This window comes from Andrographis paniculata, unplaced genomic scaffold (genome assembly GCF_009805555.1).
Source record: "Andrographis paniculata isolate CXL003 unplaced genomic scaffold, ASM980555v1 Contig32END, whole genome shotgun sequence".
NCBI classification, from domain to species: Eukaryota; Viridiplantae; Streptophyta; class Magnoliopsida; order Lamiales; family Acanthaceae; genus Andrographis; species Andrographis paniculata.
In genome coordinates, this window is record NW_026137565.1 from 6,174,559 (window position 1) to 6,199,351 (window position 24,793).

The window sequence follows — 24,793 nt, forward strand, 5'->3', positions numbered from 1 at the left end:
TAAGAATAGCGCGAAAGATCGAATATCCTGCTGTCATTTATATATATATATATAATCCATGTTGTCCGAGCCATACGCGCCAGACTACAATAACATTACTAGAATTTACATCCTAACTTGTTGCGCATACATCTAGCGCAATCCACCAGCCCGCTGTTCGAACATACAATAATCTAGCTAACATGGTACCCTAGCACATCCTATTTCAATACCATGAAACCATCAGCCATTTTAGTAAGAAATCAACTAAAACTATATATATATTCGCAACTATAAGAGTTAGAATCGGGCTTCTTAAATTCCACAACTTTTGGCAATGACTTCTGTGTTGGTATCTTCGCACAAAGTCTCGCACACTGAGCCATGTTTTTCAGGTTCGACAGTGTGACAAACCATCGATTGTTCCTTAATGTAATCGTAAAGTTGTTGGTGAAAAGGATGGTCCCAGGAAAAGCAATTGTCCGAATAATTCTCTAGACGATCAGAAGAGCTGGAATGTCTCCTACAGCAAAAATGAGGGAGGGCCGAGTAATCCATGATCTGCGCCGAAGACAAAGTTCTGAAAACTAAGTATTCTGTCAAAGTTAGTATACATAACCATTAATGACGATTAGGACAAAAACACAACCTTTAAGAGATCATCCTGTCCACAGCCAGACAATACATCGATTTTCTTTCTTGTCCTCTCCTGCAAAAGCGGCTTAACAACCTGAAGAAAAACAGACGTTTACCGAAGATACTTATAAGCTGTAGACTTCATAGTTTTACTAAGTGATCGATGAAGACATTGTGGGACTAACCTTCCAACAAGCAGAAAAGATGTACGGCGCATTCACAATGTAATAACTTAGTGTTTTCTCCGGATAATTCAGATCATCGACAGAACAGATGATCGTGACTAGCTGCACAAGTGAAAGTCGATTAAAATAGTCGATGAAACCCACCAACACTTATGATCACACCCGAGAACTGAAATTTTTACCTTTATCTGGTTTAAGGCAGAAAGTTTCAAACCAGTCATGTCTAAAACCTTTATACACTTACTTACATGCTTCCCGTGCTTTTTGGTCGCAGCCGGCTGCAATAAACACGACGAATTAATTGAATGCGCAAGTGTAGTAGGCTAAGAAGAAGTATGAGACTGCTTACCAAAATCACGCGATCGCGATACTCATTTATCTGAATGTGTGATTGTACATAATAATGAACCTAAAACAAACATCAAGAAATGTAATATCAATATAAACTTCTGCGAAAATCCGAATCAGATGAGAAATAGGATAAGATGTTATTATCAATATGTACAGATGCTCTGTCCAAGCTGCTCAGACCAACTCCAACGGCGAAGACAGGGAGGCCCTGTTACAAAAGAATGGCAATATTATTCGTAACAACGGCGAAACATTTTATTTTATTTTATTTTTCCGATGAGCTTATATTCATTCATCAGATGTTCACCTCATTCGAGTAACCCGACAATCCTATGAGCTGCGAATCACGAATATCTCGGTACAGTTCTAGAGGGACAATGGGAGTCTGCAGAGGAAGAAATTAATGGAATTCAGGATTAGCATTAGAAATTGATCTCCATTGATGATCATAGTTAAAGCATAACTCACTGCTAGCATGTCGTCGATGTTGTTTTGCACTCTCCACTTCAAACAATCAATCAGCTGGAATTTTCAGCAGTCCATTAGTATTTTTAATTTAGGTTAAAAATGGCTGCACAGAAAATTGAAAAAACATGTCCTGAGTCCTGACCATATTGTAGGCTTTCGTGACATTTCCTTCTCTTGCCCTGAGAAAGCGCATCAAAGTTTCTTGAGGGTACCCCTGATGGATATTCTGCATTGAATTGAACAGTGTAAGAAGAATTTCGAGAAACAGACAGTGAAAGAGAATCGACAAGTACAAACCTGGAATGTTCTTTTAATCGATTCATCGGCTGCAGAGAATCCTGGAGAAGACAATCAGGATGATTAATGATGGGGCCATGGGACAAAATCAAGAAACAGTACAGGAACAACCTTCTTCAATCAATGCTTCGAACTGTTGGATTGATTCTTGTGGTACCACAGCCATTTCTGATCTTCTTCCTCGAGCAAAATACAACAGTAAATTTATTTTTTTTAATGATGATCGTATATGAATGAAGCTATGGAGCCATTAAGGTTGTTTTACATATGGGAAAGGTGAAAGTGGAAAGAGAGAAAGACGAGTTAAAGATTGCACTTTTATTACACGGAGAAGAAAAAGATGAAGTTATTGGGGTTCAAAATTCAAGAAAAAGCATCCCTCCACAGACTTTTCCTTTCATGTCTTCCTTTAATCTTCCAAGCCCCTTTTTTGTTCCACAAAATAGTGTATATAAATGTGTCAATCGATCGAATACGTGCGAAAGTGCACTTTTGGTAGCTATGAAGAAGAAAAAATGGTGTTCGACGTAGGTCTGCAACTAATTAGAAGATGGAGATTTCGACACCTGCCCCATAGTCCACTGTATCATCACATTCCAAGAAATAGGGGTTGTTCGCTTTTGAATTTGCTTTGATCTTTAACATGTTATGTCGGATCTGCAAGAAGAAACGTGGATCTTTTGGGAACCCTAATAAATTAATTTTCGGGATTTTTTTGATAATCAAAATTTTGACAGAAGATGGAGAAAGACCTTTAATGACATAAAAGAGAGAGCACAAAGCTTTACAACAACAGAGTTCTGTGAGCAGTTTTTAGGTATCCAAAAAAATAAAAACACAAACAAGATCATGGCGGATAAGATTACAGCTACTTTGATTGGTTCTACAATACAATGCCTTAAAATTTCTTCTCCCAATCAATGGAAAAACATAACTTCGAAGCATTTCCTGAATGAATAGTCTTTTCTCCGTAACATAAGAAGGATGTTTAGATGACACTGGCCTTTAGAAGAAGTCGAATTCGAGATATTTGTCGGGTTTCTGATCAGCATTGGTGCTGGGAGTCTTTCCGTTGGCCGGAGCAGCTGGCGCAGTGATTCGATCATAGTCGACAGGCTTTGGGATCTCCGGCGGAGTGGCGCAACGTATCAATGCCCAGTTAACTCCTTCGAAGAACGGGTGCTGCTTTATCTCAGTTGCGCCGCGCTTATAAGCTAATCTTTGTTTCGGTTCTTTGACGAGCAAACCTCGGATCAAGTCCCTGGCGGCAAAGCTGACGACCGGCGATTCAGGAAACCGGAGAGGCTGTCCTACCACATTGTACAATGTGGCTCGATTACCGGATCCTTTAAACGGCGTCTTACCGAACATAAGCTCGTAGAGAAAGATCCCGAAAGTCCACCAATCCACGGCGCTTCCGTGGCCTTCGCCTTTGATGATCTCGGGCGCGAGATATTCGTGAGTTCCGACAAACGACATCGAGCGAGCATTGCTCGGCTCCGCGATCAGCTCAGGCAACGGGCTAACTTGATTGCCGATTTCATTCTTCGGTTTTCTGTCCTTTTTCGATTTACTCGAGAAGAAGCGAGTTGAGAAGCATGTTGTTGAAGCGACGCACGACGGCTGAATAATGCAGGCTGTAGGTTCGATGCAGGGAGCCGGCTGGGTGCAGTACACTTGATTTTTTCGCTGCTGGGAATCCGAACCGAAAGATGAAGTCTTGACGAGCGTCGGGCTAACAGCGCATCGAAGCGAAAGATCAAAGTCAGAGAGCATTATATGGCCGTCATCCCTGACCAGAACATTTTCCGGCTTGAGATCGCGATAAACAATTCCGAGCATGTGTAGATACTCCAGAGATAGCAGAACTTGTGAAACATAAAACCTGAATCAAGAAACAAAGAAGAAAGTTTGATCATAAACATACATTTGAGCTTTTACTTCAAATTTACGAAGAAATCTTACTTCACGGCTTGCTCGGAAAAGTATTTTCCGGGCTGTCTCTGTCGAAGAGTGTGTAGATCTCCTCCGGGGCAGAATTCCATCACCAAACACGAAAATTTATCGGTCTCAAAATGAGTGTAAAGAGTCGGGAGGAAGGGATGGTCGAGCGACTGCAGTATCTCCCGTTCAGTCTGCGCGCGGAGAAGCTTCTTACGGCTCGCAAGAGAAGCCTTGTCCATAACTTTCATCGCGAAATAACACTTAGTTCCGCTCAATTCAGCGAGATAAACGCTTCCGATATCTCCACAGCCTAATCGCTTGAGCAGCCGGAAATGATTCAATCCCAAGACGCCGTCTCTGCCACAAACTGCTTGAATGGCTTCCCATCGCGAATCGTTCGCTTTGTGAGGTTTGTTTGTGCAGCTGCTAAAGCTGCTGCAAGCGCTCTCGTCGCTAACATCGCTAGCTGTACTTCCCCGGCACACGCTGCTCTTCCCACTCTCGACTAAATCGCCTTGGCCGCTTGCTTTGCCACTTTCATTCACTTTACCACTATTTTCGTCACCATTCTTGACACTGTCCGGCTCCGATGATTCCTTTTCTTCGTCAACAGAAGCTTCGATAATTTCAGGTGGAGGCACATTTGTCGAATCATTAGGAGCTGATTGAGATGTTTTGGATTCGACATTGGGTTTAGGGGTCCCCATGGCCACTGAGCCACCAGAAGCTTCACCTGTAACTTCAGAATTAAGCTCCTGATTGAGGGTGGAGAGTTGAGAATGGAAAGATTTAAGATCATGTGGCTTCATCACATACGAAGCACAGACACCATTCTGTTGAATTCCCAAGGGAGGTCTCGTGCCGATCTTCGAGGCCATGGCAAATAAAATAAACTCAACGTGAAACTCAGATCCAACTAATATGCTGTAAAACTGCTACAATACCTCCAATGCACATGGTGAAACCCAAGCATTTGTCTCCTCAAACTTAACCCCTGTGACACCATTGCCGCCATGTCAACAAACCTTTAGAACAGATAAAGATAGAAATGTTCTTCGACTTTATTTTCAGCAATAACTAATGCTTAGTTTAACAGTAAATGTAGGTAAGATCTTTGATGTGATTATGGAGTTGCAATTGCTGTAGATCTCGATCAAACTAAAACAAGAATTTGTGGCAATTTGGGGATGACAAAGTTGCATACACACAGAGGTAAATCAGAGCACCAATCTCGATAGAAAGTACCAAATCGACAAGTTCACATTCTCAAAAAAAAAGCTCGAAAGCAGAGATGCATGTAATTAAATTAAAGATCAGTTGGATAACAAATGGGAAGGAAAAGAGGGATGACACAATTAGAGAATGATACCAGCCAGTCAGTCAGTCCATCTCGGACGACACCAAAAGCAGATGCTTTTCGTTCTCCCCATAAAAGGGCTTTTACCAACACTTAAAAAATCAAATCCACTTTCCAGACTACTTCAAAAGAGCATTTCAAAAAGGGAATCAAAGACCACCATTACAAGAAAAAACAATAATTAAAGATTGTAGTGAGTTGCTGAATCAATTCAAGTGCAATTGTTGTTTGTTTACATTCACAAAACAATTCATCAGAAACGCGATCCATGCGCAGAAGTCACCTCAAAAAATCAATGAATGAAACAGCCAAGATCCAAACTAAAGAGACTCTTGAAACAACCCTAATCAAGAACTTAAAAATCCCAACTTATAAAATTGTAAGAAAAGGGCACAGAAACGCACCGGAATTCCAACAATCGGAATTTTTTTATAATATTTGGATAAATTCGTCGGGTAAAAGATGCGGGCCGGCGGGCGGCACTCGAGCAATAAAGAAAACTGCTTCGTTCGTTCTTGCTGCTGGCAACAAGTGGTGGAAACAGAAAGTGCTGCAGCAGCAGCAAGAAGAGAATAATCAAAACGAAATTGGGGGTGAGGGTGAGGGGAGATTATTCTCCAATTCTGCAATTTTATTATGGGAGGGGAGGGGGAGGGTAGGGTGGGTCAGAGCGCGACAGGACCGGGCGGGGGCAAAGGTGGGGGCCCTGCTGCGGTCAAACTGACAAATCAATGGATAACGCCAACCAATGAATAACCAAAAATCACCCGATTGTACTTTCTAGCATTGGCTTTGCTGGCTGGGCTGTGCTGATGCAGCTCTTGTTTTTAACTTCACTTTTTATGTATTTATCTTTTTGGGGCGTGTGGAGAAGAAGAAGAAGAAGAAGAAAGTAAAGAAATAAATTCATGTATAATGTGTATATATATATGTATATATGTCCATCGTCCCGGCTGGCCTGCTCCACCACTCCATCTGCGACTGCCATCTGATCTGTCTCTCTGTCAAATCAATATATATATATCATCAAGATCGATCAAGTGGGTTTAGATCTAGACTTGATTAGCATAGCAGCGATGTGCTTTATGGTGGATTAGTTAATTTGGGTTGTCGTGTAGTGGTGTTGCAGGCTGTGGTGGCCTTTTTTCGGCTTTCCCTACCGGCGCTTTTGGCCTTCACCTGTCTGCTCACTTTTAGATAACAATAAAATTAACAATTCTAATTAATAAATAAAAACCCAATCTTTAATTAATTGTTCTTCATAGCCAGTTTGACTGTGCCAAAAAAAAATATGCCTGCAGACACTTCACCCCACCCCACCCCACCCACCCACCCATTCATCATTATGTATATATTATTAATTTCGATGATGCTTTAATTAACTTTAATTTAATTAGCCTTTTTAGCTAGATGTAGTTTATTGATGAGAGATTCTTTCATCTATTCATTCATTCCCATACTTTGATTGAATTATTTGTATAAAGTCATGTAAGAAAAGATATATATATATATATGTATGTATAGGTGTTGGTTTGTTTCCACAAAGCTAAACCAATTAAGACATTGGTGCTGGGATCAATTCTGGGCCATCCATGTTTGCCTATCTTTTGAGCAATAATGCATCTTGATTGATTCTTATCCATCGAATGCATTTACTTACTTACTTATTAGATAGATAGATGGATAGCAAGATTATTGAAATTTGGGTTTCATCTTTGAACAAATTTAATTTATTAAGGTGTGTATATATATATATATTATTTAATTTGTGATTATGATATGAACTAATTCTTGGGCCATGCACATGATGGTCACACATCACATGCCATGCATGTGAAACATGGTCCCATCTCTATCTGCTTTCATTGTTTTTAGGAACATTGCTTTTTTATATCCCATTTCTGAATCTTTTTCTGACTCTTTGTATTATTATTATTATGTAATTCAGAAAGAAATTTTTTTTGAAGAAAAGGTTTAGATTCCGTCGGGTCTTTAATTAATTGGTTGTCTGTTAAGAGGATTATTATTATATTTGACAGAGATGACAAAGTGGGCCCTTAAAATGGATTGGGCTTTCAGTTTATATTTCTTTCGGTCTGCCCAAATAACTTGAATCTTACTCACCCAATGGGCCTTGATGATCAGGCCCATATACACAAAATTGGCATTCTCCTTGGATGATCATGTTTACTTCTTTCGTAATGTTTCAATTGTTTTTTAATATAATGTTTTAACTTTTAAGAGCATCAAGAAAGGTTGCCTTTTGACACACGACACCGCCACCATTAACAAAGTGGTTTATATATATATATATATATATGTATGTATCTAATAAGAAATAAAATTAAATTAAAAAAAAGAAAAAGAAAAAGTAACTGTTGTGCAATAGAAAAAGTAATGAATTAATAATTCTACGTGTTGATTTGTACAAAAATCGTAAGATCACAAGATGATGATGATGATATCTGTGAGCAGTAAAAAGCTCTAATGACATCATCACAGGTGCCTAGCCTAACCTAACCTAACCTAACCTAATTCCCTCTCATAAAAGAAAAGTCGGAGTTTCGTAGCAACGCCGACGCTGCGACGGTTAAATGAACCGAGCCGTTCGATTGGATTCGACTCAGTTAAAGCTCGTTTGCGAACCGAGCCAAGTCGAACAACATAAACAGACTCGTTTGATTAACAAACGAGTTCGAATTTTGTTCGCGAACATTCGTTTAAATAATATATTTATTATAAATATTATATATACATATAAAATTATAATTTATAAATAAATAAAATATTAATTTAAAATATATAATAAAATAATTAAAATTTTTTTTTATAATTTATATATAAATTTAAAAAAATTAAGACAAACGAACTCGAACGAACTTAATCGAGTCTAAACGAGCCGAACACGAATACGAGCTCAAACAACAAAAATTTTTAACGAGCTGAGCTCGAACACTATGAACGAGCTCGAAAACTTGACGAACGAGCCTCAGCCTTGTTCGCGAACGTTAACAAACACTTAAAATTTGATTCGGCTCGGCTCGGCTCGACTCGAATAGTTAACCGCTCTAACCAACAAGCACTTCCCATTTCTGGAAATATTTTTCGACGAGTGTTGTCTATGCTCTTGTTTAAGGAGATTTTAATTATTATTATTATTATTTATTATTATTTTTTTTTTGTAATACTAGTATTTATTTAAAGAATGAAGTTTTATACAGAATTTGATTCTTTATTTGAAATATAGATTTCAAATAAAGAATCAAATGATTTCAAAACATTAAAATATACTCTCTTCCCTTTGTCCTGCATTTTGATATTTTTCAATTTTTCTAAAATAAAAAATAATTAAAGATATTTAATCCTTACACTATATTTTATCTCATCACAATATTTGAGATGGAGTGTTTTAGATTTACTTTTAATCAAATCTATCTATAATAAAGATAGACAAGGCATGTCCTAACAACAACATATATCCTGAAAGAATATAATATTCTCTTCGTCCCAAAAGTACAGTCTTATTATGTTGGGCACTGAATTTAAGAAATATTGATAGTTGGTAAAAAATAAGTATAAGTAACTTTTTTGTCTTTGTGAGTATATTAGTATAAAAAGTAGTGACAATTGTACAATAATAAAAAAATAATATGAATAATTTTATGGTGATATGGTTATTTATGAAAATGAGACTATTGTTTTAAAACGGACAAAAATGGTAAATAAGACTATTGTATTAGAACGAAGAGAGTATAATTTTATATATACAATATATTAGCACTATAAACATAATTAATATCTTTTTATTATATATGTTAATTGGATCGATCACTATTGTATTGATTTAACTTGGTGAACATCTTTTTATTATACATGGTCATTATACAACAATCAAATTTTTAACATCATCTCAGACTTACAATCAAACATATCTTTTCTCTATTTCCTATATGTTCAAACATATTTTCTCATTTTTTATAAAAAAAAAAAATCCCCTTCTGAAAATCATTACATTCAAAACATGTTTTTCATTAATATTGTTTATTTTTTTTATATAAATATTTTAATATAAAAATAATAGTATTTATATAATATATTATAAATTATAAAAGTGTTTATTATATTAAGTAAGTAATACTATTATTAAATTAAAAAACTAAATTATTTTTTTTTGAACAGAAACAAATGAAAAATGTATCATTTTGTGATGGAATGAGTATTAAATAAAAAACTCATTTTGTATTCAATCATTTTAATCACTTATTAATGACATCAAATATATTTCTATTCAAATTTTTATTATTTTCAAACTTGTTTATGACAATTTTAATTAAAAAATTCTCTAAAATATATCACATCAATATAGCAATTCTTTTTTATATAAAATATCACATAAAAAACTTATCAAATATATATAATATTCAAACTAGTGAAAGACAAGGAGAAACCCATAACATTGAAATCAATGGAATTTTAAAACTTAGCATAAAAGATTGGTAATTAAAATCCATCTCAAACAAATAAAGAAAAGAACCAGAATCTTTGCTGTTTATTCGAATCGACTAATTAACTATATATAACAATATTGGAAAATTCATTTACTACAAATTAATTTAATTACAAAATCGAATGCCACCGGAGAAGCCTTCCTCAACTCTTATGCTAAAATAAATAATTTGATTCTGATTCTGATTCTGATTCTATTTTTTCTTTTTTATATAAATTCATTATTATTATTATTATTATTATTTGAAAATCTGAAGCTTATATGCGTCAGTTGTGATTTATAGAAAAATATAAATATACCTTACACAATTATTATAGAAGATGATAGTGAGGCTCTATATAAAAATATTTTTTCCATATAACATTATATTTGATTGTTATTTAAATACAAATGTATTAAAATACAAAGCAAGCAAGCAACCCCTAATAATTCAAATTCTAAAATATTTTAAATCTATATTCAAATTCAAATTCAAATATTTCTCTCTAAATCATCAAAGTGTATTTCAATGTCAAAGTACAAGCTGTGGAGTTAATATATATATATATATATATATGTGTGTGTGTGTGTGGGAGAGATTACTAACAGTTAATCGAAACAAGAAATTGAACAAAGATAAAGAAGAGGAGATTTTGGGGGTGGATACCGACCGAAGAAGCGGCGGCGGAATTGTGACGGCCGTATCCTTTGGCACCTCCGCTCCCTCCGAACCCCCTGCCACCTCCATGGCCGCCGCCGCCGCCGCCGCGCTTCGCTACCGCCGTCACGGCTATGGCTGCTAATAATATTAAAAGGGCAAATTTCCGGCCGGCCATGGGCTTAGGGCTCTTCCATAGTATTCTGGCCATAAATTAATGAAGGACAGACAGATTCAAGTGTTGGGTGGATGAAGAAGACAGAGATAGTTGCTTCACAGATTCAGAGCTGAAACCTGAGACACGATAAAGAAATCAATTTAATAATAATATAAACTAGAAAATCATCAACAGCTGGATATCGTACATATATATATATATATATATATTTTATTTATCAATGTTTTAAAATTATTTTAATTCTATTATTTATCAAAAAGGTTGTCAATATAATTTATATTACAAATATTACACAAAAAATATACTCTATATTAAAACAGTATTTAATATATAAATAATGTTATATAATAATTTTTATATTATGAATAATAAATTATTATTAATATTATTATTATTTTAATAAGTTTTATTTTTAAATGAATATTTTTTGAATTTTTTATACTCCTTCCTAGGTTAATATGCGCATTAATGTAATATATATATTTTTTTATAATTATACACTCCACTATTCAATATAAATACGTTATTTTATTACATATATATTATTATATTATTATTTTTATGTTAAAAATAAAGATAAAAGTATCTATACAACAATTTTAATTATTTATTATAATTAAAATATTATTATTTTTTAAAAATTTTATAAAATGGTAATTATATATGTTAACGTGTGACAAAGAAAGTACTATTTATTTAGATAATTTTTTTGAAATATTATATTAAACGTATTTTTTTTTGTAAAATGTCACACCAATAAACTTTTACTAATAAATGATAAAAATCTCAAATTAAAATAATTATGATAAATTATTATTATTTAATATAATATTTAGAATTAAAATTATAATTTATATGCCATACAATATTGAAGAAAATAATACGTACCAACGAACTCAAATTGGAGGCTACACAATTTGATGGGAATAAAGAAAAAACACATCATATAAAATAGATTCGTTGAACAATGATGTACATATGATGTTATCGTAAGTTCTTTTCTCCCGTTTTTTTTTTATTTTTTATTTTTTTATTTTTTTAAAAAAAATATTTATATTATATAATTTTATAATATTTAATGAAAATATATATATATATATATTTTATTTAGACTTATGATTATTTTATTTTAAGAAATAGTCATCTTCAAGCAAACCTATGTTTTCTTTAGACATATTTGGGCCCTAGACGTAATTAGGCATGGCCCATTAACATATTTGGGTTTATTTTCACTCGAATTTGTAAATCATTTAAAAAGATAATGTTAGGATAGTTATGTATGAAAAAATTATGTGCAATAAATATATTTTATTGTATGTAATATATGTTTATTATTATTATTATTATCATTATTATTATTATTATATACACTGATTTGATCAAATTAAATAATATGGATCTGCCTCATGAATAAAATGTCAAACACTGATTTTTGGAGAACTAGTGCTCCCTCTTTAATGTAACTTTTTTTAGTGTTTATTTAATCTCATTGAAGTGTATTTTATTATAGTAGAACTAATGAGATATTAATATAAAAATATTTTTATTTATTTTTTTTTTTTTATAAATTACAAACTAACTATTATATGTATAATTAATATATAAATATAGTGTAAATGACAAAAATATCAAAATTTTCTTATATATTGTTATTAATCAATAAAATACAAATTTTTTTACTTATCACAATTTATTATTATTTTTTTAATCAATTTTTCAATAATTTTTTTTATAATAATTTATTTTACTTTTTACTTATCTCACTTTAATATTATAAAGGTTACAATAAAATATACTAAAAAAAATTAGAAAATAAAAAATATTGAGAAAACACATAAGAAGACAAAAAATTATTAACATATTTCAATTAGAATGATTTACATTTGGGGACGATTCATGATTCCATCCCCAGTCGAACTCAATACTCTGCAAACTCATGATCTCATGGTCACAAGTTTAACCTCCTACACCACCATGTCTTTCCTGATGAGACTTAAAAACATGGAATTTTAGTATTTAATAAGTACAATCTAGTTTGTACAATTATTTAAATTTATCAATAATTTATTGATCAAAAATAAAAGAACTAGAATCTATACATAGGTTTTTTGTGTTTAATATATAGGATCTAGTAATTACATTCATTTAAAATCATCAATAATTTATTTATCAAAGCCAATAGCATTAGAGTATAGTATTTAATTTTAATATATGTATACTAATTCTTCTTGCTTTCTATTCAAATATATCCCTTAAACTATATATTGTTAAAAAAACATTTCAATAATTTTCATACTTCAAATAAGTGGTGGTGTCAATAAGGGGTTCAAGAGTGTTGGGTTATCCTCTAATTATTTTAGTTGGCTATCTTTATTATGTAGCATTTGATTTAATTATTTTTTAAAAAAATTTAACTTATAGGTATGCCTATATTATTATTACAAATATTCAATTCAAATATTTAAAAAGATTAATTTAAATACCTCAAATATTAAAATATGTTAGCGGTTGGTAATTTTACTTTATTTTAATTTTATTATATAATTTTAAAAGTATTATACATTATATATTTTTAAATAGTCTTTGATTCAATATAAACATATTAGAGAAACTGGAAATTATATCTCACAGAATGATCATCTAAATTAAGAATGTTTTTTTTTTTTTTTTTCACATTTATCTCTTGCGTCATTATACTTAATATTAAAAATATTTTTATATTTGTATAATTTTTTTTGTCTAATTATTCTTTTATTAATATTATAAGACACTATGAAGTATTTTGATAATTTTTTTTTTTTTTAATTCGTACTATATTTTTGATATAATAGTTAATATTCAAGTATAAGCATCCAAAAAGTAAATGAGACCTTAGAAGCGGACAAAAATATGATAGGAATGAATGAAGAAGATAATGAAATCATTGGGATTTTGAAATTGCTTGAGAATGAAAGGCACAACAATTTTGTTGGTATGGTAATGTAAGGTCACATTTAAAAAAATTCTCCATACCTTATTCATTAACAACAATAATAAATAAATAAAAATGGTCCTGTTACATAATTGGACCGCAAAACTGAGTCAACATTTATCACATAATACGTCGTCTGGGCAACTTGGCAACAAGTCTCTATCGTCACCTTCTATTTCGAGGTTGTCACTTTTTCCCAAATTAAATAAGCACTCCATCAAATAATAATATCATTATGATTGTTCAGTAATTAATTACTATTATTCATTCCATGATCCATCATGTGTATTGTTACGTAGTATTTCAAAACAAATTTCCAAACAAATACCTTCGTGCAGTGGCCATCATCCTGTCCAAAAATCCATTCTTTATTCAGAAAAATCCACACTAATATTCAGGACGAAATGATTATTTATTATTTATCAAGGGAGAAAACAAGAACTCTAAACAAATTAATGGGGCAGTGCCAAAACCAGAAAATTTTAAATTTACGAATTCTCTTAATCAGACAAGAAAGAATTTAAGGAATCATAGTTTGTTTGGTAACTGGTAGGTGCGACTCTGAGTGATCCAAAAATCTTGCATAATTAAAGGGCTCTTAGTCTTATCATCTCAAGATCACCTCACTGCTAAACCTCATTCAAGATTCACTTTCTGTTCCATTGTTAGGACATAAAATCAGACACATCACTGCCTAACCCATACTACTGTAAGAAATAAACTGAATTTGAAGTTCACCCGTCGATAAGCTTTAACCAAAAAAAAAAAAAGGACAAAAGAAAGAAAGCCTATGGGAATTTCTTACATTGCCTAACTTTATTCATTCACTCGCTGAATATAAATTTGTGGGCAGTCCTCCGCCGGCGTATTGAATTCCGGCACCGATGGACCCGTCGGAGATCAGTGAGTATATATAAGATGAAATAAACGAGTAATTAATTAATTTTCAGGTTTGTGTAATTATTATTATTATTATTATTTTTTTATGGTTCAGATGAAATAAACGACTCTCCGATCGAGGAAGTCCGGCTGACGGTGCCGACGACGGACGACCCGACGCTGCCGTGTTTGACGTTTCGGACATGGATTTTAGGGATAGTGTCGTGTGCAATGTTGTCGTTCTTGAATCAATTCTTCGGGTATCGTCAGAATGCGCTGTCGATAACCTCGGTGTCGGCTCAGATTTTGGTCCTCCCGCTGGGGAAGCTCATGGCGGCGTCCCTGCCGACGAAGGCCATCGCCATTCCAGGGACAAAATGGTCATTTTCCATGAATCCAGGGCCGTTCAATTTGAAGGAGCATTGTCTCATCACCATATTCGCCAACGCAGGTACGACAGGTGTCTACGCCATCGGCACCGTCACCATTGTCAAGGCTTTTTACCATCGCCGGCTTAACCCTGTGGCCGCCATGATTCTTACACACAGCACTCAGGTAACTAACAGATATATATATAAACCTTAACTGTCCTAATCCTAAGCTGTGAGGGAATTCATTGCAGCTTCTCGGGTACGGCTGGGCCGGAATATTCCGGAAGTATCTAGTAGATTCCCCCTACATGTGGTGGCCCTCCAATCTTGTCCAGGTTTCTCTCTTCAGAGCATTGCACGATGTCGAAATCAGGAAGAAAGGAGGCCTGACAAGGCTGCAATTCTTCATCATCGTCCTCGTTCTCAGCTTCTCTTATTACCTGATCCCCAATTATCTCTTCCCATCGATTACGGCCCTCTCCGTCGCCTGTTGGATATGGAAAGACTCCGTCACGGCGCAGCAGATCGGCTCCGGCCTCCACGGCTTAGGCGTCGGCTCCTTCGCGCTCGATTGGGCAACAGTCGCCGGCTTTCTTGGCAGTCCCCTGGCAACCCCTGGATTTGCTATTGTCAACATGTTGGTTGGTTTTGTAATAATTCTCTATGTAGTAATGCCGATTGCCTATTGGAGCAACTTCTACAACGCGAAGCGATTCCCGATCATTTCCCCTCACGTGTTCGATTCTCACGGCGCGCCGTACAACATCTCGGCTATCCTTATAGAGAAAAGCTTCGAGTTTAATCGACAGGGCTACGATGATTACAGCAAAGTGAATCTCAGCATTTTCTTTGTCCTAACTTACGGCTTGAGCTTCGCGAACTTGGCTGCTACTGTGTCGCATGTTGCGCTCTTCTACGGCCGGTAGGCAATACAAATGTTTTGTGTTATTCAGACAGACAGCCTCCTGATTCTGTCGCATTTTGTTGTTGCAGGACGATTTGGCAGCAGACGAAATCATCGTTTCAGGACAAGTTCGGAGACGTGCACACGAGATTGATGAGGAAGAACTACGACCCTGTTCCTCAATGGTGGTTCCATAGCCTCCTGATTTTAGTCGTTGCGATGTCTATGTTCGCCTGCGAAGGCTTCGGACGGCAGCTGCAGCTTCCTTACTGGGGTGTCATTTTGTCGATGGCTCTCGCCTTTGTCTTCACGCTTCCTGTCGGCGTCATTACCGCCACCACCAACCAGGTAATCTTCTTACCTTGATTTACACTTCCATGTCTGACGACATTACTTTGATGGCGAATCAAACTTTAATTTCTTCAGCAAGCAGGATTGAATGTCATATCAGAGATGATCATCGGCTACATGTATCCGGGAAAGCCTCTCGCCAACACAACGTTCAAAACCTACGGCACGATAAGCATGTCCCAAGCCATTCTATTCCTTTCCGATTTCAAGCTCGGACATTACATGAAAATCCCCCCAAAATCGATGTTCCTGGTTCAGGTACACCCTGTCTCATACATTCTCAGTTAGCTTGAATCTACAAATTCATTAACAGATAGAAATTAACTCGATTTTAATTAAATGAAGCTGGTAGGAACCGTCGTAAGCTCCCTGGTCTACTTCGGCACAGCCTGGTGGCTCCTCACCACAGTCGAGAACATCTGCGATACGGCAAAACTCCCCGACGGGAGCCCCTGGACCTGCCCTGGCGACGACGTGTTCTACAACGCTTCCATAATATGGGGCGTAGTTGGGCCTCTCCGTATGTTCGGGAAACTTGGATTGTACCCGGCGGTGAACTACTACTTCCTTTTTGGGCTCCTGGCGCCGGTGCCAGTCTGGTTCTTTGCGAGGAAGTACCCGGAGAAGAAATGGATCAGGCTGATCAATGTCCCGATCCTGATATCGGGCACCGGAGCGATGCCGGTGGCGAAAGCTGTGAATTACGTGTGTTGGTTCGCCGTCGGGCTGTTCTTCAACTTGTATGTGTATAGGAGATTTAAGGCCTGGTGGGCACGACACAATTACATCCTGTCGGCCGGCCTGGACGCCGGAGTTGCATTCATGGCCACATTGTGTTATTTCACGCTGCAGTTTAACGGCATCGGGGGGCCGGAATGGTGGGGGCTGGAAGTTTCCGATCACTGCCCGCTGGCGAATTGCCCGACGGCGCCGGGGATACGCGTCCAGGGCTGCCCTGTTTTTAATTAGCATTGATTTCGAAATTTGAACCAAATGTTTGACAGGGAAGTTAAGTAAATAATCTTATTATTGATGGATAGCGTTTACACTTGACATAATAATAATTACAAATCACTAATCACAATTGAAAAGAATCATAAATAATAATAATTGCACAGAAGCTTCAGGTGAACATCATCGTCGCCACGAACAAGACTGCGACGGAAAATGACAATGGCGGCGATGGAGATGGGGCACTGCTCCGATGCGGCGGCGCACCTGTTTTATTACAGCCGCCACCGTGGCCGGAGTTACAGCCTTCATTATTACCACTTCTTCCGGCGACGGCGCCGGTGCCGGCACCAACAATGACGCCTCTGTTCCAATTGCCGCTTCTACCGCTGCTTCTGGAGCCGCCCCCTCTGCCGCCGCCGCCGCCTCTAGCGACGACGGTGGAGGTGAGGAGGAGACAAATGATGGCGAGAAGGAGTATGGATTTGAGGAGGCGAACGTGCTTAGTGGCCATGACGGCGTAATTACAATTACAAATCAGTATTAGATCAAATTATGAAACAAATTATTGGGATCTACTTGAATTTGGAAAGCCCAGATGAATGCTAAAATCGTATCTTCAAAAACTTATATATAAGGATGGATCAAACTAAGAATGGAGGAAAAATGGGAAGAAATAGTCGGACGCGGCAGGCAAGAAAATTCCATGTGCATGGCGTGGGGTTTTCGTGGAGACTGAGTGGCAATCGCTGACAAGATCGATTTTTTCGGTTTTTTTTATTTTTATTATTTTTATTTTTTATTTTAAAGATTGAAGATATCTGTTTCGTGGATGAGAGTGGTCAGCAAAAATGAACGTTGTTCTTCCAAAACGCTGTGACTCCAACTTGCTTTGAAATTTCTTCGATGGTCAAAGTTAGGGGTTTAAGCATTAATGTAGTTACGACCATGGCAATATCATCCAAAATTCATCTCATGCACAAATTGCAAATTAATTATCTACACGAAACAGCTATTGGAAGTGAAATCAATTTCAAAATTTAGTTCAATATAAAAAAAGATTACTGTCGAACAACAATGCTAAAGCTTCGTTTAGACAAAATAATAAGTAAAAATAATATTTTATAAGAGAATATGCATTAAAAACTTACTATAACTAAATAATGTCAAAATTTTCAAAAATATTTTCTTAAACAGGATGCAGAATGTTGAACAAAAAAGTAGATGAGATTAACTATTTTACTTATATATTTAAGTGTGTGTTTACATTATGATTGAGATGGATAATTATAGTGTTCATATTGAATAATAATTATGATGTATAAAAATTATTTTATCTATTATAATCATATATTTATTATGTATTACTATAGTCTAAAATAAAGTAAAACTTTAAACAATAGTAACTTCATTAAAAATTATTGTAAGTAAAATTAAATAGTATAAATTAATATTAATATTATTATACTTCCAAAACGCTGTGCCTCAAGTTGGTGTTGGACCAATCCAACTTGCCTTGAAATTTCTTCCATGGTCAAAAAGTTAGGGGGGTCAACCACTAAAATGTAGTTACAAGTTACGACCATGGCAATATAATCCAAAATTCAAAAAAAAGAAAAAAATTCATCTCATGTAAAAATTGCAAATTAATTTCCTTCACAAAACAGCTATTGACAGTGAAATCAATTTCATATTTTGGTTTAATATAAAACAGATAACTGTCAAACAACAATACAATATACTTCAAGACATTGTAGCACAAATAGTACATGATATTTGTTAGAATATGAAACTGAAATTCTCTATTCAATCATAAGATTAAGTACATATTTATAGGCATATATAAACTATTTAAATAAGACAAGAATCCTACGAATCTCTTAAATAAAATAACTACCATAAATATAATATATTATTTCTAAATATATGTTAACAATATTGAATACTACTATAGTATATTTTCTATATATGTGTTAGAATATAATTTTTCTTATATCCTTCCATGAATTCATTCTGTGCCCAAAGCCCCCAGAGAGCTACTTATATACTCCTGTCTGGCTCCCATTTATTTTTTTCTTATTGATTTTTAAATATTAATTATTATATCAAAATATAGTATAAATTTTTTACAAGTATTATAAAATACTAATAGAAAATTTATAAAAATTTATAAAAATTTTTTACAAGTATTATAAAAATATTTCTATTAGTATTTTATAATACTTGTAAAAAATTTATACTATAAGGATATTTTTAATGCTAATAGAACGCAAAAAGTGAATGTGACCATTAGAGGCGAAAAGATGAAATATTTTTTTTTTATGACATAAGAATTTGTACAGCAGTTTTCGATACATTTTTAAAACTTTCAAATTAGGCTGGCAAGGACAAGTCACTATGTATAGTAAGCACAACGTTGAAATTTGAACTAATAACCTCACGATTACTTGCCCTCTCCATTTTCAGCAACACTGAAATGGAGGGGTCTGATTGAGATGAGTACCTTCTGGATTTCTTTAATTTCCATGTGTTGACTAGTGGTGTGCAAGCAGTAGCTAAAGGGTCATCTATTTTGAATATCTTTACCAACTAGGGCCAAGGAGGATGATGAACTGATGATACCATACCACATATTACACAATTCAAACTAGTGGGAGACATCATTAACTAAAGTAGAACCCACCTTGGGAAATGTAAGAACTTACTTATTAATTATGTTGTGTTCATTTCTGTGGAAATGTGATGATCATCTTAAACATTTGTTGGTTCAATCAAATTGGTATGGGAAAGACAGACAGACACATGCTTTCCTCCTGTTTATCTGCTTGATTTCTGTTTTGGCCCTACCCTTTTTTTTTTTTTTACTTTAGTGGGATTCTTGTGAAGGAAAATTGTGACAAGTGGCCATTTGAAATCAATCAAAATAAGGTGCTTTTGCTTTGAATCGTCTTACAGTATGGGCTGCCAAAACATGAGAGGACATAGATGCACTATCAATGTGGTAATGGAAATGACAGATAGAACAGATATTTGTTGTAACCTAATGGCACTGTAATGAAATCAAGGGTTAAAATCTGTGTGTGGATCCTATTCTTGATGCACTTATTGAATTAGGTGATGGATCACAACTTTATTGCCAGAATGAAATCTGGGATTAATGATTGAAACCAATTTGAACTTTTTAATATTTTTAAAAACCCTAACTTTGAGGATGATGTCCTGTGTATCAGTGTATGAAAAAGAAAGCTATCATTAGGAAAGATTTCCTAAGCTTTTGAGACCCTTTATTGTGTCATTATTTCTATTGTTGGTTTGTAACTAATCCCTTTATGATCATTTGTAGGCTTTTTCTTGGACCTGACAAAATGGAACGTAAAACCATTACAGTGTAAAGATTAATCAAGAAGACAAGAAAGTTTTTTTATTTTTATTGGAAAAAGAAAGTTTCACACTGTAATGAGGGGTTGCTGAGCTTCAACTCTGATTTCTTCCTTCATCTTCCTGATGAATTCTTCGAACTTCTTGTTCAACTCTTCTGTGCTGACTCTTGCATCACTCACCATTTCTACTGCTTCTGAAGCTACACTATCGCCCTCTACTTCATCGTCCTCGTCCTCGTCCTCCTCCTCGCCATTGTCGAATTCCCTATCTGCTGTTTCTAGAACAAAACCTGTTGCTGTGTTACCTTCACGAAAATCTCCGCCATCTTCTTGCAGTTGCTCCTCCATATGTGGTTCTTCTTCAGCAGCTAGACCGAGTGGATCGCCGGAATTCTCCATGGACGATGCTGCAGTTTCTTCATTAGACAGTTGAGCCATTTTCGCCACACCATCTTCACTGCTGCTGTTGCTAAACTTGACATTCTTGGCAAGGAATGCGAGGATTCCGTTGCAGATAAGGAACATGTACTTCCTGTCGAGAATCTGAGCAAACAAGGGGAAGATCAAAGTGGAAAGCTGAAGCTTATAGTAGAAGAAGCAGGGGAAATGGGAGAGATAGGAATAAGGAAAAGAGAAGAAGAAAAGTACAACGAGAAACCAAAACGACTTTTTTGCAAAGCGATCGCACTTTCGATTTGTTGTTTCAGATGATCCTTGAGGTGAAGAATTGTCAGTATTGTTTTGCATTCTATGGAGCTAAATTAAGGCAAGCAATGCAAATGCAAATGCAGAGAGGAAGTTATGTTTGAACGATGAATTGAATGCTGTTGGATATCATAATATACTAATAGAAAAGCATAGAATATGGAAAAGTCGATTCTGAAGGTTCTAGTAGTTGCTGTAAAATGCACACAATAAGATAGTTCATCTGCAAAATTTTGTGGGCTGTTCTCTTCCCCATGGCTGATGAATTTTTGTCTTTGGGCTGAGGATTCAAAGCCCAAACGCCATAGATGTTATACAGCAAAAAAGATTTGTATATGCGAATGCGTGCATGCATGGGGACCTCCACCAGAGTGTTGTAATGGAGTCTGTAGGCCTGGACTCCCTGGACCCGCCTATATGTGCCTACAGTCCCTATCCCTATCCATTCCATTCCTGCACTCATACATAAATTAAATGCGGGCAGCCTTATTAGCGTTTAATTTATACTGACAGGGGCTAGCTGGGAATGTTTCTGTGACATACAGATACGACCTGTCACACAATTGGGGCACCATCAAATATATATTTATATTGAATGTATATATATATGTATCCGTTACTATTTAATGAAGAGTGTAAGTTTGAAAATATTTTAATTAATAATAGATTAATATTTATTTTAAAAAATAAATTTTGTGTTGGGAGGATATGAATGTAGAAATGAATATAGGTTTCGTAGACGGAGAGAGGAAGCTTTGTATAGGCGATTGATTACTAAGATAATAAATCTAACACAACAAACCTCAGAAAAATGCAATAAGTTGTAACATCATTTGCTTTTCTCTTTGTTTATTCCTATCATTCTTTTTAAATGAAAACTGCGTGACAGACGATATTTATTTTGATACAAGATCTCATATATATATATATATATAAATTAAATTTCAAAATTGATAGCCCTAGCTATCTGCCTCTAGCTAGGTAGACCTCGTATTAATAGAAAACTGTAAAATGGCGCAGAAAGTCATGTTTTTTTAACCATCATTAAAGGCAATCGACTGCACCAATTTGCTTACCTGCGACGCTTTTCTAATAAATACAATTCAGTATACCTACACACATTATACTTATACATATATATATATATACATACATATGTGAGAGCAATTTCCAGCGACAACAATTCTATGCAGTATATATATATATATATATTATGTTAGACGATTAATTATGGTAGTCCGTCTCCCCACTGCTCAGCTGCCGTCAGAGATCGATCAACACGTAGATACTGCATGCATGCATGCTGCAATAATATTTATAATAATATAAAAATATGTATTTAATGGTATAAGTGTATTTTAAGATTCTCTGCATAATTTACGATGCAGCACAACTATAAATTGAACAACGTCCGAGATGTATTGATCATCTCCTTCTCCGAGAATCCACATTAGACTAGACTATTCACTTAATTGTTTTATTTCCAGGTTTAATTAATATATATAACTTCTTCAATTCCTTCTCTTACTTATCCATTCTCAAAATTTCTCATCTTTCTTCTTTGTGCAGATCCTGAGGTTTGATTGCTATGATGAGAACTCCGATAGGTGGAAGCTACTATGGTCAGAAAATACTTCGGGCTTTTTTAATCCTTCTTATCGTACTTTCTGCTGGTGCGTGCATATATCCGTGTCTATATCTATATCTATATCCATAACTATAATGTTCTTGCACGGACATAAAATTATCTAATTTGAAGCAGTGGCCGGTATTCATGGACACTCCTTCTCCAGAAAAAATGCAGCCTCTAACTCAGCAGCCACTGCTAATGGTAAAATTCATATGCAAATCAAAGCCCTACCCTTGATAATTAATCCTTTAATTTCACTACCTCATTAAAACAATTTGGCAAGACAACATCGTTGGGGACGACAGCGATGACAGTGGCGGCGACGGAGACGGATCTTCTAACAGGATAGGAGAGGGCAACCCGACCTGTTCGCCGGAAGACATTGTCGTATACCAAAACGCATCGACTCCACTCCCCAGCGGAATTCCGACCTACACGGTCGAATTCTCCAACCCCTGCGTCGATGGCAACTGCATCCCTATCTCCAACATCCATATCAGCTGCGGCTGGTTCAGCACCGCCAGGCTCATCAACCCCGCCGTCTTCCACAGGATCGCCTACAATGACTGCCTTCTCAACGGCGGCCAGGCCATCAACCCCGGAGAAACCGTTTTCTTCCAGTACGCCAACACCTTCAAGTACCCCATGACTGTCTCCACCGTCTCCTGCTGAACTCTGTCTTAATTTATCATGTCTGAATCTACTCACGTTTATGATCTTATCCAGTCTATGTATGAATGTATCATCATCAGTGGTTCGTCGTGAATAATAATTAAGTTCTGTAATAACTGCTTAATTCAATCCAATTAAACAACAAGGACAGACACAGACATATATCTCTCTTCTACAGTTCTACTAATTATAGTCGTAAGAAAAATCGGACAAGCCGACCATGGCAGTTACCACTTGGGAGACGAGGTAGAAACCCCCGCCGAAAATGGCGAGGATGAGAAGAGCAGTGATGGGGTTTTTGAGGAGCTCGACAATGGGCTGAAGAAGAGTGTAGAGAGCGCCGGTGCTGACTGTTAACACATAGAGTGCGTATCTCCTCATGTTGTCCCAGAATTCCTCCATTAGAGGACCTTCGGGGCCCAAAGCCAATGCCTTACTACTGTGGTCGTCGTCGACGCCGATTAAGAACACCAACGACGCAGCCCCAAACATTACCATTCGTCTCGACCAATTTACCGGCGACGGCGATGATTCTCCGGCTGAAATCGCATCGGATTTGAGGCGTCTGGTGGATTTCGCGGCAGCAGCACAGGGAATTGGGGATTTTATTGGGATTGATGGTAATGGATTAATTTTGAGATATGAGTGGTTGCAGCAGTGGAGCTGAAGCCTGAATAGATTGTTCATCGTTGGTGGCCGGAAATTCTGCAATCAGAATTAAGATGGAATTGAATGATGGGTGAGAGTGGGGGGGCTCGATATTGGGTGGATGGATGGCAGAGCTGCTCTTGCCTTATCCGAACAACAGTGATATGATTGGACCGGATTTATGGATTGGGCTGAGGTGAAACCTTAATGGGCCATTGAAGTTATAGTACTGGACATCAAGAGTCCATCTAAAAATCCTCTACTGTCATAAGTTCAAAATCTTTGGGCTTGCCCGCCACACGAGTACGAATTTTTACGTCTTTAAAAAATAAATATCGATATATAATATATATTTTTGTTTTCAAAACGAAGAGTATCATTTTACATTTTTATTTATTTTAAAATAAAAATATTATTTTTTAATTTAATAATTGTACTACATATCTAATATAATGAATATTTTTATACTAAATTTACAATTTATTATATAAATGCTATTATTTTTATAATACATAATATTAATAGAAATATTTTGGGTCTTTTTGTTTTTTTTTTTTGTTTTTACTACCTATTAATATAATATTAATAGTAAAAAATATATGACAATTTTTTTTTTATTATTTTTTTTATTTTTTTGGGATGGAGAAAGTATAACATCTATGCCTTGTCAATGTTGCATTTTGTGCTTATCTTGAATGTGAATGTGAGGGAATGAAATACCCTCCGAGAAGAAAGATAAAATGCTTTGTTTATTTTATTTTGAGAATTGTTTAGATGTTTTTTTCTACATAA

The 24,793-nt window shown here is 35.4% G+C and overlaps 6 protein-coding genes across 8 annotated transcripts; 2 read left to right on the forward strand and 4 right to left on the reverse strand.

The window, feature by feature from the left end:
- Positions 1-5: 5 nt before the first annotated feature.
- Positions 6-2,559, reverse strand: LOC127247476 (phosphatidylinositol/phosphatidylcholine transfer protein SFH1-like). The gene is made up of 11 exons (XM_051269313.1): positions 2,028-2,559; positions 1,917-1,957; positions 1,762-1,845; positions 1,620-1,673; positions 1,459-1,536; positions 1,306-1,359; positions 1,150-1,209; positions 983-1,078; positions 801-902; positions 629-709; positions 6-540 (listed from the first exon to the last, which is right to left on the reverse strand). The coding sequence occupies exons 1-11, from the start codon at positions 2,080-2,082 to the stop codon at positions 295-297; spliced, it is 951 nt and encodes a 316-aa protein (XP_051125270.1). The 5' UTR covers positions 2,083-2,559; the 3' UTR covers positions 6-294.
- A 212-nt stretch (positions 2,560-2,771) lies between these two features.
- LOC127247473 (serine/threonine-protein kinase D6PKL2-like) lies at positions 2,772-5,845 on the reverse strand. Of its 2 annotated transcripts, XM_051269311.1 has the most exons (4): positions 5,622-5,845; positions 4,805-4,854; positions 3,882-4,726; positions 2,772-3,801 (listed from the first exon to the last, which is right to left on the reverse strand). In XM_051269311.1, exons 3-4 carry the CDS (start codon positions 4,667-4,669, stop codon positions 2,922-2,924), a joined length of 1,668 nt encoding a protein of 555 aa, XP_051125268.1. In that variant the 5' UTR covers positions 4,670-4,726; positions 4,805-4,854; positions 5,622-5,845; the 3' UTR covers positions 2,772-2,921. The 2 variants fall into 2 exon arrangements, with proteins under 2 accessions (XP_051125268.1, XP_051125267.1); XM_051269310.1 differs by having other exon boundaries at positions 3,882-4,854.
- An 8,258-nt stretch (positions 5,846-14,103) lies between these two features.
- On the forward strand, positions 14,104-17,046 carry LOC127248030 (oligopeptide transporter 5-like). Its single transcript, XM_051270162.1, has 6 exons — positions 14,104-14,413; positions 14,505-14,944; positions 15,012-15,682; positions 15,754-16,012; positions 16,091-16,273; positions 16,361-17,046. Exons 1-6 carry the CDS (start codon positions 14,395-14,397, stop codon positions 16,982-16,984), a joined length of 2,196 nt encoding a protein of 731 aa, XP_051126119.1. The 5' UTR covers positions 14,104-14,394; the 3' UTR covers positions 16,985-17,046.
- Positions 17,047-20,181: 3,135 nt separating this feature from the next.
- Positions 20,182-21,181, reverse strand: LOC127247338 (uncharacterized). Of its 2 annotated transcripts, XM_051269168.1 has the most exons (3): positions 20,995-21,181; positions 20,419-20,889; positions 20,182-20,323 (listed from the first exon to the last, which is right to left on the reverse strand). In XM_051269168.1, exons 1-3 carry the CDS (start codon positions 21,091-21,093, stop codon positions 20,300-20,302), a joined length of 594 nt encoding a protein of 197 aa, XP_051125125.1. In that variant the 5' UTR covers positions 21,094-21,181; the 3' UTR covers positions 20,182-20,299. The 2 variants fall into 2 exon arrangements, with proteins under 2 accessions (XP_051125125.1, XP_051125124.1); XM_051269167.1 differs by having other exon boundaries at positions 20,419-21,181.
- A 1,291-nt stretch (positions 21,182-22,472) lies between these two features.
- On the forward strand, positions 22,473-23,427 carry LOC127247339 (TPD1 protein homolog 1-like). Its single transcript, XM_051269169.1, has 4 exons — positions 22,473-22,538; positions 22,621-22,724; positions 22,814-22,882; positions 22,965-23,427. The coding sequence occupies exons 2-4, from the start codon at positions 22,640-22,642 to the stop codon at positions 23,351-23,353; spliced, it is 543 nt and encodes a 180-aa protein (XP_051125126.1). The 5' UTR covers positions 22,473-22,538; positions 22,621-22,639; the 3' UTR covers positions 23,354-23,427.
- Positions 23,428-23,436: 9 nt separating this feature from the next.
- Positions 23,437-24,131, reverse strand: LOC127247340 (uncharacterized). Its single transcript, XM_051269170.1, has one exon. The coding sequence runs from the start codon at positions 24,038-24,040 to the stop codon at positions 23,537-23,539; it is 504 nt and encodes a 167-aa protein (XP_051125127.1). The 5' UTR covers positions 24,041-24,131; the 3' UTR covers positions 23,437-23,536.
- Positions 24,132-24,793: the final 662 nt, after the last annotated feature.